This window comes from Coloeus monedula (genome assembly GCF_965178545.1).
Source record: "Coloeus monedula genome assembly, chromosome: 20".
Lineage (NCBI taxonomy): Eukaryota > Metazoa > Chordata > Aves > Passeriformes > Corvidae > Coloeus > Coloeus monedula.
The window spans coordinates 10,117,152-10,132,285 of NC_138800.1; the positions used below are offsets into that span (position 1 = coordinate 10,117,152).

Sequence of the window (15,134 nt, forward strand, 5' to 3'; positions counted from 1 at the left end):
TCACTGCACCTGGACAAGGCAGGATGCGGAAGCTCCTCAATGGCCAGCTGGAAACCCGACTACTAAAACATTCACATTTGAATGTTTTTGTGCTATAAGGAGACCAATCTTGTCAAGTTCTTTGTAACCTCAGCTTCAATTTTTAACGGCTTTAGTCAAAAATTGTCTATACTGAGGCACAAGGCAGGAACGCAGGGGAGCTGTCATGCTCCGGCTGGCTCGGACACGAAGAATTCCTTACAGCAGGATGTGCATTACCAGACTGTGTTCCTCCTTCTGCAGGGTTATCCATGTTTTCCTCCACACACGGGTGTTTGTGTTACGCCTCTTTACTTTTGTGAGTAATTGCTCTCATTAACCCTCCCGGTCACTGCAGCTGTGGCCTGTTCAAAGCTGAAACCATCGCTCTGGAGCTGCAGCATCACCTCAAAACACAAAGAGCTCTACAGACACCAGCAGGTTTGGAGGTCTCTTCCTTTTCTCTCCTCTCTGCCCCTTCAGGATCACTCATTTTCAGGGCAATGAACCTCAAGTTTTAAAGCCTCAAACTGCAGGCACAGATCAGTGAGCAGCCGAGAACAGGATGATCAGTGTTCAACGTTCAAGATGTTCTTATTTCTCAGTTATTCAAGTTGTAAGTGGAGAAAAATCTTATGAAGGACCTGGGCAGTTTTGGGCCTCAGCCAGACATGGTATTCAGGGAAACCTCCAGAGCAGCCTCACTCACACTGGGCAGGAAAAGGGGGACAGGCTCCATTTTCACCGGCCACACTCTGCTGCCATTGACAGTGCTGGGCGCTGGACCATCAACACAGACCAACAGCTTCTCTCTGGAAAATCTCACATTAAATCTCATAACAGGATTACTTTAAGGGGTAGGGGGAAATAGGTGGTGAGAAAGGCCTTTTACACAATTCTCTGCAACATCAAAAAACTGCAGCTTTTCTCAGAAAAACTGTGCCTAAGAGGCAAAGGTACTTCAGTTCTGCTCAGACTCAGAGAACAGCTCTAGAGACCATTTTTTCCTGCATCAAAATACAATCATCTAAGCAGAACTTGAAGGAGAACCTTCTGAGTGGAGATTTATGGGCTCTGCTATATTAATTTCTCAGTTTGCTGTCTACAGTTCCAGCTGCTCCTCCCTCCAGGGATGTGCCTGTAATGGGAACGATCCCTCATCAGCAAAGAACACCCAAAACCTTAATTTTAAACCAGGTCCAGTCTATAGCCTGTTCTCAGGAATGGAGGCTGAAATGGAGAGGTGGGAAGGGGTAACTCAGGTGGTTCCAAGAGATTCCAAATGCACTCTGTAAACCAGTGATGCCATGCAGATGCAGTGATGTGTTTAGGTGAAAACAAGGCATGCAGCACAGGGGAGAGCAGAGCAGATTTAAGCAGTTAAGAGAGGGTTAGACAAAGGAGTCAGAAACATCTTCAGCTTCGTTCCACATCTCTTGCTGTTACAAGGCTTAACTAACTGAACAATTTAAAACAGGTTTCACATTTCCTCCTCCTATTTTGCAGCTGCCACCAGGTTCTCCTTTTCTGAGTGTTACGTTTGATCATTCCAGTATCACGACCAGACAAACTTTGCTCCCACTAGTAAATGTTCTACAAGCTCTACACTTGTGTAACAGTGCTCGAAGAGTGTTTTACAGAGCTGACCCCTATTAATACAGACTTCATCTCTCCCTGTGGGTACAGAAGCCATGTGTAGGCAGCACTTTAGAATCACTTTACCTCAGCAGAGTAGGAAGTTGGGTGCTCAAATACAGGGAAATGTGGCTTGGGGTCGATGAAGCACCACACGCCCCAGGGCTGGGTGTTTCACACCAATGCACAAGGGACAGAGGGAATGGTTGGCTTTTTGGGATGCTGCAACCACACCCTTTTCCTCCCATCCCCACTGCACCCCCCTTCGAGGTTATTAATCAAGGGGGGACCTGAGCAACAGAATTTGCTTTGGGGTGTCCTAAACCCCAGACATGGGAATCTCCTTCCCTCTCCTCCTGTCAAGACACTATGACAAAGAAGCCTTAAGCATGACATAGTAATTCCCCTTGTCTTTGGCACCAGTTCCTTTTCTTGACCTGGAAAACACCTATTTTCTAGTTATTACCTCCTAGGTGAGCACCACACGTAACTTTACACAGGATACCTCCCTGCCCAGCACTGATGAGTGAACACTGTGGGACTGGCACCAGGAGAGAAACTGAATTAAGCTCAACAGAAGGTTGGTTTAAATGCTCTCATAGTAACAAACAAACCCCATCAGTCTGAGACTTTGAACCATCTTGTGTTGCATTTCCACTGCCCCAGGCACTGCAGGAGCATGACCCAAGGCTGAGCTCACGGCCTTTGCAGCACCAGTATTAATAAGCAAATATGTTTCCCTGAGCTCTGCAAAGTTTATGAAAATATTTGTTTTTCTCACCTCTCACCATATACAAAGGTTTTAATAAGCTTTAACAAACATACAAGCAAACAAACCCTTAATTAAAATAAATAATTTAAATTTCTGACCTGAAGGCTTCTATGGAACTTCGACAACCCCCAAACACTCAGGTGATGATGGGAGAAAATATAACTGGGATAAAGACAGTGCAGGAACATCCTGCCACAGTGCTGGAGGACCAGTGGGGATGCTGCAATTTCCTCTCCCCCCAGTTACGAGTGCATTTTGTCTTTTTTTGGGTGTAATTTTTGCTGTAAACACACCTCGTATGTAACTGTTCCTCTGCAGGTTCTTCAAACAGCGGGTCACACGCTCTGAGTGATGGTTGTTTTATTCTTTTATTCAACTGTCATTGGTACTGGTTATTTGGGGCATCCAAACCAAAATATTAAAACTGCAAGCTAAGAGAGCAGCAACACAGCAAATCCGTTGTAAACAATTTATTATTATTTTCTACCTCAGTTACTTACAGGAAAAAAGTCATAAAAAAGAAAAAAAAAAGAAAAAAAAAGAAAAGCACAGATGGACTATTTACAAAAAATGAGAAAATTCACAATAGCTGAAATGTTTGCAAATCATGCACACTAAGACAAGTTCACAAAAGCAAAGCAATTCATAGCAAAAAAACCCAAACAAAATAATAAGAAGCCATACAGATTAAAAAAAGCTATTGCCTGCAGAGAAGTCAAAAGAAAACTACCCAAGTATTACATCAAGCATCTTTAATGAAATGAACAGCACAGCCGTGGATTGTAGAGCCTTTGACACCGACATTTTAAACAAGTGGATTAACAAACATTAAAATGCATTACAGTTCTACTGTAAGCATGCAACGTACTTCTCACAAACTTATCATCAAGTGGGTAGAAACACTTCAAGAACGGCAGAATTTAAACAGAATGTGTGTTTTCTACCCGAAAGTCCAGAATCTGGTCTTGTTAAAGCCAATGGATGGAGGTTTGCAGCTCTCCTGCGATTTGGGTGGAGATGAAGAGGCGCAATGCAGCTTAAGCAGGGAAAGCCTGGCCAGAATTTAGGAAATTTGCCCATGATTTGCAAGCAAAGTTTGGAAGGAGAAGCAGCTGCAGGCAGTGTGCAGGACCATCGCCGGTCAGAGTTGGGATCAAAGAATCAGAGAAACCCAGAATGGTTTGGGTTCGAAGGGACCTTAAAGCTCATCCAGTTCCACCCCTGCCATGGGCAGGGACACCTTCCATTGTCCCAGGCTGCTCCAAGCCCCACTGGCTCTGGGAGCAGGGCAGGAATTGCTGTGGGGGGCAGCAGCTGCCTGAGCCCCTCTCTTGGTGGCATCTTGCCACGGCCCTGGTGTGATGGTGGCAGCTCCCAAAGAGCCCCCAGGCCAGAGGGAAGGGAAGGAAGGGGACACATGTGGGCCTGTGACACCACAGGGTCACACAGCTGGGGTAACTCAGCCCTGCGCTGCCAAGGGCCCAGGGACAGGAGACGCCCGTCTCGCTCCACCCTGGATGGGATTCGTGCTACTGCTGGACGTCACCACATTAAAAAGCGCCAATCACTCTCTTTGGGGCTGTTTGTGAGACCAAATCAACCCAATCATCCTTCTTACTTCGTTGATAAAATGATTTCTAAAAAGTTTGTGAGAAGTCATGCCTTCGGAACGCCCCTGACCCCATCCTTGTGAGTTACATTCCAAGTGGGCATTAAAAACTCATAACAAAGCAGAGGAAAAAAAATAAGAAAAAAAAAATAAAAAGCAAACTCAAAGCAGTGAGGATATGGAGCCTTTAAAAAAATAAAAATAAAATAAAAAGTCCAGTCAATCAAACCAGCCAGTAAGAGCAGCAATTTTTCAGTGGACATTGATATTAAACATGGACCACCCAGGCTTTCTCTGTCTCTCTCTCATTAGCACTGTAGTAAACCCCGATTAATTTGTTATGCATCTTTAAGAACTAGTTGATAAAAATTATGTCTTGTGAAATCGGCAAATAGTCTGCAAAGTGAAATAAGAACAGAAATTAATAGATTAAACTGAAAAGATAAGTCCCAGAAATTAAAAAAAAAAATAAAAAAAGAAGAGACACAGAAAGGGAGTGATTGCAATTAAAATAAAAAAAAGAGGCAATGTACTGCATGAGGAAGGGCTGGGAGGAATCACGGGATGGGAGAAGATAGAGCAGTCGCCAAAGGGTTGCGTGTCTTGCCCCTGGAGCCAGGGGCTGTCCCATGCCATAGGAAATGGTGGAGATGTGGGAGAGGATGTGGGAGAGGACATGGGACAGCCCGTGAGGGGACCCTGCCCACAGCTCTGACACGGACACGGGAATGGGAATGCAAACAGGTGCCTCGTGGCATTTGTACCTCGTTTCACTTGGAAAACAGGAAATACCGTCAGGACAGTTCAGTCAGAAGGGAATTCCTTTTTCTGGCTTTAATTTACTGAAATAGTAACTGAGCAGCACAACCTGCACAGGGACAGTGCCTGTGACAGCCCTGTGGGGTGACCCCGGCCCAGCCACCCCACCGAGCCGGTGGATGGAGCATGGGCAGGTGCAGGACATGACTGGGCTGTGACAAACGCTGCCAGAGCTCCTGAGAGCAGCCCAGAGTGTGACTGAACATCCTCTGTGTGTCTGTACTGAGGCTGCACCACGAGCGTGTTCAGGGAGGGAGGCAGAGGAAGCTCTCAGACCCGGGATGCTCCTGCAGAAACAGCCGAGTACTTCTCCCTCCAAATCACGACACTGAGACTTTAAACCTGACAACTTACTAAAAAAGCACATTTCAGATTCCCTTCCACCAGTTTGCAAGTGCCTGTCTCACACTCCAAGCCCTACCACAGGCCCCACTGAACTTCTGCAAGCGCCAAAATGCACGAAAGGAAGGGCTGGCACATCCCTGCCCTTGAGTCCTGCCCTGCTCCTGGAAAGGCTCCCTGGCACTGAGCTGTGCTCTGTGGCACTGGGCTCCCTGCCCCAAACACCTGCTCCAGCGAGGGGGGCACCCCATCCTGCTGCTGGACCATTCCTCACACCACGCCTCCGGCCAGGATGCTCCCCACCCCGCACGCTCCGCCGGGTTGTGATTCTGGAGATCAGAGCCCCAAATCACCTGAGAAACTCCCAACAACTCTGGAAAGGTTCTGATTGCTGCTAAGGAATAATTGATCCGAGCAGGAGGAGAGCAGGGGCAGAGCTTTTGGGCAGGGGAACTCAACAAGGTGAGACAGGACCCTGAGCATCTCCTGGTGCTTCCTGGCTCCCCTGGGCCCCACCATGGCCCACAGCTTTCCACACGGATTCTTTTTCCATATTCAAGCTCTGCAGGAGACTGAAAATAACCAGGCAGTAACTGGAAGTCCTGCTTTGATAAAAAAAGGCCCTTAATAAAAAACATCTAAGAAGGGGTCGAGTCAAAGGGTGCCTTTGCTGTCAGCAAGCAGACACATTCACTTTCGACATGTTTATAATTAAACTCATCTAAGCTCTGCCGATTCCCATCATTAAACCTATCAAAGGTGTCTCTCCTTCAGTGCCTTCATACAATCAGCTGGCACACGGAATCGTGAGGAGTCAGAGTGTGAGACAACACACAAACACTTGCTGAAGCCTCCTCCCCACCTCCAGCTCCTGGCTGCAATCCTGCCAGACCACACTTTCCCACTGGTTCCAGCAGAACCAGAGGTGGTGTCACCTGGACCTGGGGGCAGCTGCCTTGTCCCCACCAGCACCGTGTCACCCTGGCAGCTCTGCTGTCTGCCTGACGCCCCAGTTGTTTCAGACTTGGCCTGGTCCAGGTGGGAAGATGTAGCACTGGTGGGAAGAGGTGGCTCAGCTTTCAGTAGAGCCCTGGCATTTGTGACTTCAAATACACAAACCCTCACAGTGCTGTTCCCCTCGGTGTTATTGATCCTGCAAAAACCAGCTGCACAATAACCCCATCACAAGGACACTGTGCATGCTACAGGTGACAACAATCCGTATTTTCCCAAAGCAGGGTGTCATCTTAATGACCTAGGACCGAACACAAGGCTCCACATTTGCCCCAGTGTGCTGCAGGTGGAGCTAAGCGTCTGTTCACATTCTCACCCATCCTAAAGAACCTTCCTGTGAGGTGCTGGTTTTCCTCCTGCCCCTCCCTGCTCACTGCAGGGGGTTCACTGGATGTCCCCGTTACCCCAAGCTCCCACCCCTGTGCTGTGAGCCCTGAGGAGTGCGTGACCCTTGTGACAAGGCTGCTCAGGAATTCAGGAGTCTCCTAACCATGGTGGCCAGGTGGGGCTTCAGCCACAAACACAGCAGTGCTGCTTGGCTTGTTCCAGCTGCTTGGGAAAAACCCGGAGTGAAAGGAAACTCCCTGTCCTGCGTGGTGCCAGTCCCACTGCGGAACATGCTGGAAAGGGCAAAGGCTTTGGATGGGCTTTGCTGGATGCCCCATCCCCAGAAATGTTCAAGGTCAGGTTGGACGGGGCTCTCAGCAACCTGATCTAATGGAAGGCATCCCTGCTCACTGCAGGGGCTTGGACCTTTGAAGGCCCCTTCCAGCCCAAACCATTCTGTTCTGTGCTTCTACGATCTGTTCACCCCCGAGCCCGCCGAGCGCCCCAGTCCCGGCCCAGCGCGGCAGCTCCGCCGAGGGCAGGGGGAAGCGAACCGACGCCAAAGCACAGCATCACCCCCCGGCTGCACGCTGCTCCTGGGGAGGAGCCCCCGAGCCCGGCACGGAACACGGCGAGGTCGGACTTCGCACTCCAAAAGTGAACGTTCACTTACCACAGGCCAGCACGGGAAGGTGTGTGCGGGTCCCTGTGTGCGTGTGCGTGTCTGTGTGTAGCTCTACAATATCTATGAAAGGAAAAACCCATCAAAGGGAGGGGTAACAGCTCTTCAGTGATCTCTCTTGCTTTTATGTTTTAATTTAAGAAGTTTTGTTTTCAAATAACCAGTACCAATTTATACATTAGGAAAAATGTATTGAAAGTATGTCGCTATAAATGTCTATTTAAAGATAGTTAAAAAAAAAAAAAAAAAAAAAAAAAAAATTGCGGTTGTGTGAGGTGCTCCCTGCAGACTTGCCTGTCTCAGCTTGCAGCTACGGACTTAAAAAAAAGGAAAAAAACCAAAAACCAAACAAACAAGAAAAAAAACCCAAAAAAAAAGAAGGAAAGAGGGGAAATAAAGCAAATCTGCAAATGAAATGTACGTACCTGGGAACTGATAACTGTAACTTGGGGCAAATCCAGGATATCCTCGGCCATATGTTGCAACAAAATTCGGGTAACCTTGATCACAGAAATGTAAAAAAAAAAAAAAAAAAAAACAAGAGAGAGAAGTTTGAGGATTAATGAAGGGTTTGGTTTTTTTTTTTTGTTTTGTTTTTTAATACAAGGCACAATGACAGGGAGAATGGGTGAGACCTAATTTTACGGAAGATATTAAAAAATCAGATTTATTCTGCTCATGCCAAACTGCAGAGAGGTTTCATCATTATCCTGGATAGAAACATCTCGAGCTGCCGGCGCTGGCCCAGCTCCGAGCAGGAGCCCTGTCACTCTGGTAATTAACATGCACTTTGGTGTCTGGAGCCCAAGGACTGTGCATACTTGTTAGCTGGAAGAGTAAATGCCAAATGCTAAGGCTAAACACATAACACGGGTTTGCTCTGACATTTGGAGAGCTTACAATGAATGTACTTTGCTTCAGAGCTATTGACAGTTGGAGATTAAGGTAGTAGTAATTCTTTATCCCGGGAGTGTGAAGGACAACAGTTAACACATCAAAGAGTTGGAGGCAACAGCAGCGACGAGCCAGGGAGTCAAAGAGCTTTTAATTTTTCAGGAAAGTAAAAGGAAGCTGTGTGAGGTGCTTCCGAAGGCCCTTTCTGAGGCAGAGCAGCAGCGCAGCCAACCTCGGGCTGCTTTGGGAGGGTTATGAGGAGAAAAACCCACTTGAAAGCATTCTGTGAATAAAACCACCTCAGTGAAGGCACAAAGTGGCAACTCTGCTGGCTGGAACAAGCAGCTGGAATATGAGGGAGCAGGGCCTGGAGCGAGGGTGCTGATGGGCACTGGTACCAGCCTCGGGTGAAGTCTCCCTGCGCCACACAGTGCCTGTGTGCCAGGACCAGCCAGGCTGGGCAGGGGGCCTCACTCTCTTGTCTGCATGTGCTGGATGTCCCACTGGTCCCTGGCCATGCGTGGGCTGGCAGCAGCCATGGGGTCGCACACTGTGACACCCCGTGTTTTAACCTCCCCACCCTTACAGAGCACAGCCATTCTCTCTGGTCCCACAGTGGCTATTTGCTCTGACCCACATGGCCAATGTCCCGAGGTGTCCTGTACACTCAGAGGGTTTCCTAAAATTCTAACCTCACATTGATTCTCAACCTTTCCTCGCTCAGTTTCCTTAAAAAAGGCACCACCCCGTGCAATTCCAGTGCACTAAATGCCGCAGAATGTCCCCACTGAGCCTCAGAGTCACCCCAGGCCTCTCCAGACCAAGAAACCATCAGGAAAAGTATTCTCCCGCTGTCTGAAGTCAGTGGGAATCTTGGCAGCAGCTGGGCTGGAGCCCGAGCACATGCTCAGCAGCCGAATGGCTCTTCTGGGGGGCTCCTATCTCTGCTTTTATTTATCCTTTAATATACCCATCCATCACCCAGCTCTTTTCCTGCTGCAGCAAGTCCCTCCATTTCCGATCAGATTTATATATACGTACAGCATACTATTAATCATAATCTAAAACTGGAAGATAAAAATGCTTGGATGAATTCTGATTATGGGATTAAGCAGTGCCAGGCAAAGGCAGCCCTATGACGCCCGGACAGCACGCGGCGCTCAGTGATATGTACACACTGCTTTAGCCCTCCTTTCACAGCTCAACAGCTGGATTCCCTTAGAAATTAATCACCTCTGTCATTAAATCAGATCTTTCAGAGTTAAGCTTTACAAACCTTTTTTTCCTTTCCTTTTTTTTTAACAACACTATTGATAAATGGATTGTTTGCTAAGTACATAGTGCCATTAACACCACTGAAAAATCGCTCTGCGGCGTCCGACCGCAGCCCCTCTCTCCTTGCCAAGAGGAAGAATTCAGTTTATTCTGATTCAGGCAATTCTGAAGCAGATCTGTCAGCTCACAACTGTCAGGGCACAGGGACTGACATGCTGGGCAGCACCTGAGCTCTGCAGGTGTGGTACCTGTGGCCCCAGCTGGATTGGCACAGTGGGGGGATGGCAGCTGCCCACAGTGGTTTGGATCCCACCTCTTCTGCTGCCTGCCCTGGAATGGCCCTGCCTCTGGCCCCAGGGCATGCCTGCTGCAGCCCTCCTGTCCCTGGCCAAACCTGGCTGTGCCTGATGGCCACGGCACCAGCCAAGCTGCCCGGGGGCTCTGCTGGCACCGCCAGCACTCTCGAAGTCAGGCAGATGAAATCATAAATTTATAATACAACATTACTTCAATTTTCCTCTTCATTTACTGCTGCAGTGCCCAGCTCTGCTCTAACGACTTGAAGCCTGATCCCCGGGGGATGTTGCCTGGCTGAATATCAATGGTGCTTAACACCACACCCACGTGGATCCTTCATCAGGCCAAATGATGGCTATGCTGACCTATCCAACACTCCCATTAGGTGCCATCCTCATCCTGCACTGGGCACCCAGCAGTTGGTTTACTAGCAATGATCAATCCCTTGAATTATCCCCTGTTGCTAGACCAAAAATCCAAGTTTTGACTGCATCACCTCCTTGCACCTTTAGAGCAAGACTCTCCTGTTCATGGAAGCAGAACTCAAACCAGCAACCAAACCACTTTCACACCACTGCTTCCACCCAGCTCCTGTCCAGGCTATGGAAGTGTCTTTTCATTTTAAAATTTGGTGATGGGGTGGACAAAACTCATGGTCAATATGTGGGAACACTGAGCACAAAGGAGACAGGGGACCTCTGCAAAATTAATTCAAATGCTCCAGAAAATGCATGGAAGTTGTTGTCTCCAAGTGTTGCTCTGAGTTGCAGCTGCTACTCCATTGAACAGTGTCTGGTGGAAAAAGGAATGACTTTCTTTGAAGGGCACAAGCTTCTTTTATGCATGAGCTCAGCCTACCTAGGCTGAGCGTGTGCAGGAACACAGAGCCCTGCCAGAGACCTTCCGAAATCCGTGTTCCACCACACATCGCTCCCGCACTCTGCGGGTGTGAGCTTGGGGACTGAGTGCTCCCACCTCTGGAAGGGTTTGCAAGCTAAAAGGAGCCAAATTTTAACATTAAACACCAGGAAGATTCCCATCACTAGGAGAAATGAGCGCTGTGGGGCCCAGCTCAGGGTCACCTCCAGAGCCAGGTGTCACCGCTGTGGCTGCGGCCCCAGACACAGAGAGCAGCTTCAGATGGGAGGGGAGATCATCTCCTAATGTTGGTCCTCCGTTGCTCTCTTCTTTCCTCTCTTCAAGTTTTCAGGCACAGACCTGAACAGAGGGCAAAAAGCCGTGGGACAATGCTGGGACACCCATGTGCCCTTGGATGACCAGGCTCCTGACCCATGCACCAGCGTGAGGCTCCAGGCACAGGGTGAGTTTCTTGGTCACCAAAGTGCTCCACTCAGACATGTGCAAGGGGGCACACGAGGCCTGTTCGTGAGCATCCACGGGGCTGGGGAGCAGCTCTTCCTGCTGGCTGGGCTGACAGGGAGATCAGTGGAACTGAATCTGCTCCACTCTTTATGCAGAGGGGCTCATTAGTGCTCCTCCTCTCCCTGCGACCAGTGTGTCCCACCAGCAGCCTGAGGCCCAGACAGCCCAGCAGCTGTCCTGGCACAAGGTTCAGCCTTTCTTGACTCTCCCAGTCAAAAAATCTTTTCAGAAGAACACTTTAATTTTGCTCCAATCAACCAAATCATCACAGAAGCGGCTGCCTGCGCACCTTTAGACCCCGGCTGCTGCAGGCTCCTTGGGGAGGCTGTGATTAATGAAAAAGACCAACTTCCTTAATAGCTTTGGAGGGAGTCGCTCCCCGCTCCTTCCTTTGGGTTGTCTTGTGCGTTCGTTCCTCCGATTCCCTCCTCTGCCCATCAACAGCAGCTGGAGAAGGTGACCTTGAGCAAGGGCCTCTGGAAACAGGTATAAAAATCCTTCCAGAGCAGCCCCAGTTGCTCTGGTTCAGCCCAGTTGCGCATGGAACAGAAGGAACAGGGTAGACCTGACCCAGCCTCGTGAGACCCCATGGAACACTCGGCAGTGATGGAACTCTGTGTCTGATCATTCGATGGGTTAATTATGCCCCTCTTCCTGCAGGGATGGGCCCTGAAGCCTTTGAAACCGGGGGTTTCTGATGGCCATCCAGCAGCTCTGCTCTCCTGTGCTGCAATTTCCTTGTTCAGCACTTAATTATTTAACACAGTGCCACTGTAGCAAGCAGGAACTTGGAAGATGAAAAAGCAGCTCGAGTGGATAATGAAGCATCTGGCCTTCAACATGCATCAATCACTAGAGCTCAGCAAGTTCCCCCGATCCGAAATGCAGGGAGAGCAGTGTGGGATCGGCCGGAGCCGCACTGGTCAGGGTGACCCGGCCCCCCAGTGCAGCAGGACCAACAGGTCCAACACGTGCCCCGTCTCTTCCTCTGTGCAGTTCCACTCACTGAGGGCTTCTTTCCTTAACTCTCACAGCTTGAGATGATCCTTTTCCAGAGAGACAGCCCCGGTGGGATCAGACTCACACTGCACCCGGGGGCTGAACTTTCCCTTCAGGACACTGGGGTGGATCCAGCTCCACTCACTTTGTGCCCAGCTGCAAGGAAAAAGGCTGAGGCCATATGGTGAAGGATGATGCTGCTGTGGATTTTCTTGGCTTCCCAGGGTGACCTGGACTCTCTCCCCCTGCAGCCAGCACGGTGGCACACAGACCTCCACACTCCACCTCCACCACCCCGACCTCGGGCAGCACAGGTGGAAAAGGAAGAGAAAACGGCAGAAATCAAGTACATTGGCTCAGGCACCCGGGGAACACACAGGTAATGAAATCACAGACTGACTAGAGCAAGATAAATATTTTAGGCATAAAAAGTGATTTCCAAACACTATGGGGCTGGGTGGCAGTGGAGCGTGGGGACAGCGAAACAGATGATCAGCTGCAATAACCCGATTACACATCCCAGAATGGATCGCTCCAGCCACACGAACAGAAGTACTATTAATTCAGAGATAAAGCAAACATGGCAGGAAGTTTTTCCGATCAAATCAAGCAGTGTCTGGTGTCAAACACCTCAGCGTAACAGCCTGATCCTTGCAGGAACAGAGTCCTCTGACTTGACGCCCACCCCACAGGCTCTGGGGTCCTCCAGCATTTCAGCCAGCCCCTGAATCTGCTCAGCAGAGCTCAGGGCAACTCAGATTCCAAGGCTGGGCTTTGTGCTCGGTTTCTGTGATCATCTAAACCCAGGACAGGAAAGTCAAAGTATCCCAAAGGGGGACACTGGCCTGGGAAAGGCTCACTGCTGCCTGGGGACACCTCCAGATTGCCCTCCCATTCCCACATGCTTCATGGACACAGGAGGTGACAACTGAGGCAAAGCCCAGGGACACAAAGGGAGCAGAAAGTTTAAAATATATGGTGTTTTATAAAAAAGTATTGGCAATGGATTAGCAGCGTTTTGGCTGAGGACAGAGTATCAGGGGTTGTCACATTATTTAGAAAGAACTATCTAGGCAGAAACAAATGAGAACCAATTATAATTAAATAGACCTCGTGCACAAATAGGAATTTGCCATTAAATATCATTTATCCCATTTAATTAGTATTTTCTGGACACAATACTCAGGACTAAAATACCATTCCATCTCCTTGAAACTTGTAATTATTGTTGCGACCTGTCCTGTTACGCATCCCCCCGCTTCCTCCATCCATGCCATTTAAGAACCAGCAAGATTTTCAATTATCTATGCTGAACTGTCAAAGCTACCTTTAAAAGAAGGGGAATAATGTGTGACTCAATTCCTCTAAAAAAGGGGAGAGATCATTTTTAGTCAGAATGAACACACTGCATCTTTCATCATTCTATTTTTGCGAGTAAGAGTAAAACAGGCTATTTAAAACATCCATTTAAATGCAAATTTTTTATATTCCAGGCAGGGGGGGGAGTTAATCATTTACCACAGACAGGATTATTTTCTTCACTCCACCCCTGCTAAAGTTTCAGCCAGGCACCCACACAGGTGCAGGGATTTGCTCACCCCTGTGGCTTAAGGGTTTGGAAATCAGGGAGGCAACACAGGCTCCAGAGTGGTGGCTGCAGCACTTACCCAACATTCCCATCCCTAGCATAAAAGCGTCCATGGTATACGGCAATCCACGTGCCCTTCCTCTCGTCCCTGGTGGAAACATCACTTCTTTAGGTTGTGCTTTCTTACATTCTACCTATTGAGCAGAAACATGTACAAATGAGATGCAAATGAATTCCATGTAAATGTCAAATGCAGAACTGATCTACTTAAGGGGGGGAGGTTTATTTTTAGCGTCTGCCTCCCCACACCTCCTCCCGCTCAAAGGTGAACTTCCAGAATAGCGTAACCAGATTTAAAAGAGCAAACGTGTGTGTCTCTTTAACCACCCACTGCAACCCCCCAAAGATGACAGAAGTGCTGATTTAAGAAGTTCCTTGTTCCTGAAAGGGAAACCGGCACTTGGGGGATGAATGGAGGGAGGGCTCCAGCATGGCTCCATGGCAATCGATAACAGAAAACGACTCCCAGTGATCATTACAAAAAGCTCCTTTTAAAATAGGAATAAAGAATCAATATTTCTACCCAGCAGAAAATTTCTGTAAACCCTACTAATAAAGGATCTGCGTTCTTTCACTTTCAGTTACTCCTGCTGCCTTTGGAAGTTGCTCAACACCACTGGAACCACGTGGCGATTCCACCAATGCCCTGTGAGACAGCAACTCAGCCCTGCTGCCAGTGGGATCCCCAGCCACCCTCTTTCTCCCAGGAAAAAGGAGAAATACAGCACTTCTCCATGGTTTCTTGCTCGGGCACTGCCATCTCACGCCCCCAGCAGACGGCCCCTGCGCTCCCCTTGGCCCTGGTGCTACAGCTGCACCAGTCAGCTGGTTTGGAGCTAACTGGAGTCATCCCAACCCATTCCTATGTGGCTCCACAGCTCAGTCCACGCTCTGAGCAAGAGGGTGACATGCAGTGGTGCAGCCCAGCACTGCAGGGGCTGTGGGGACGCATCGCTGGGCTGAGGGCTGAATCCACAGGTTTGAGCTTTGTGCCTCTAACTTTGTTCTTCTGATTTTCAACCAGAGCGTCATTTAACAGGAGTTTGCCAAGATGACTCCTCCAGTCAAATGACGGGGGGAGCACGAGGAGTGTGTCATGTCACTTCATTTCACAACCACATCTCTTGGGAGGGCCACTGCTCCCAATGCCACGACAGCATTGGTTTACACCTCACGGCCACTGGTGCTGCACAGTCAGGATGATAAAACCCATCCAGCTTGGATGGATGGACAATTAACAGGGAAATGAAGTTTGGATTAGCACCGTTAGAAACAATAACCTGGTAATTAGCTTTTGCAACCACAACCCAGCCCACCGCTGCTCTCTGTGAGCCTGGCACTGCTTCTGATTTCCACAGCACACAGGGATACAAAGGCAATGGCAGCGAGCTGCAGAGGGGTTTTAAGCAGGATTAAAGGG

General features: G+C 48.9%; 1 protein-coding gene across 11 annotated transcripts in view; it reads right to left on the bottom strand.

The window, feature by feature from the left end:
• The window catches only part of MSI2 (musashi RNA binding protein 2), a 207,976-nt gene that overhangs the window by 28,941 nt on the left and 163,901 nt on the right, over positions 1-15,134 (bottom strand). For 9 of the 11 annotated variants that reach the window (XR_014226992.1, XM_082294644.1, XM_082294650.1 and 6 more), the window contains exons 9-10: positions 13,734-13,848; positions 7,644-7,718 (exon numbers count right to left, since the gene is read on the bottom strand). Coding sequence is in view for 10 of the 11 variants with exons in the window: in XM_082294644.1 (XP_082150770.1) it covers positions 7,644-7,718; positions 13,734-13,848 (190 nt within the window). In the remaining variant the exon portion in view is untranslated. Of the gene's footprint in view, positions 1-4,374; positions 4,431-7,209; positions 7,282-7,643; positions 7,719-13,733; positions 13,849-15,134 lie in introns of those variants that run through there. The other 2 variants (XM_082294645.1, XM_082294649.1) reach the window with 2 other exon arrangements.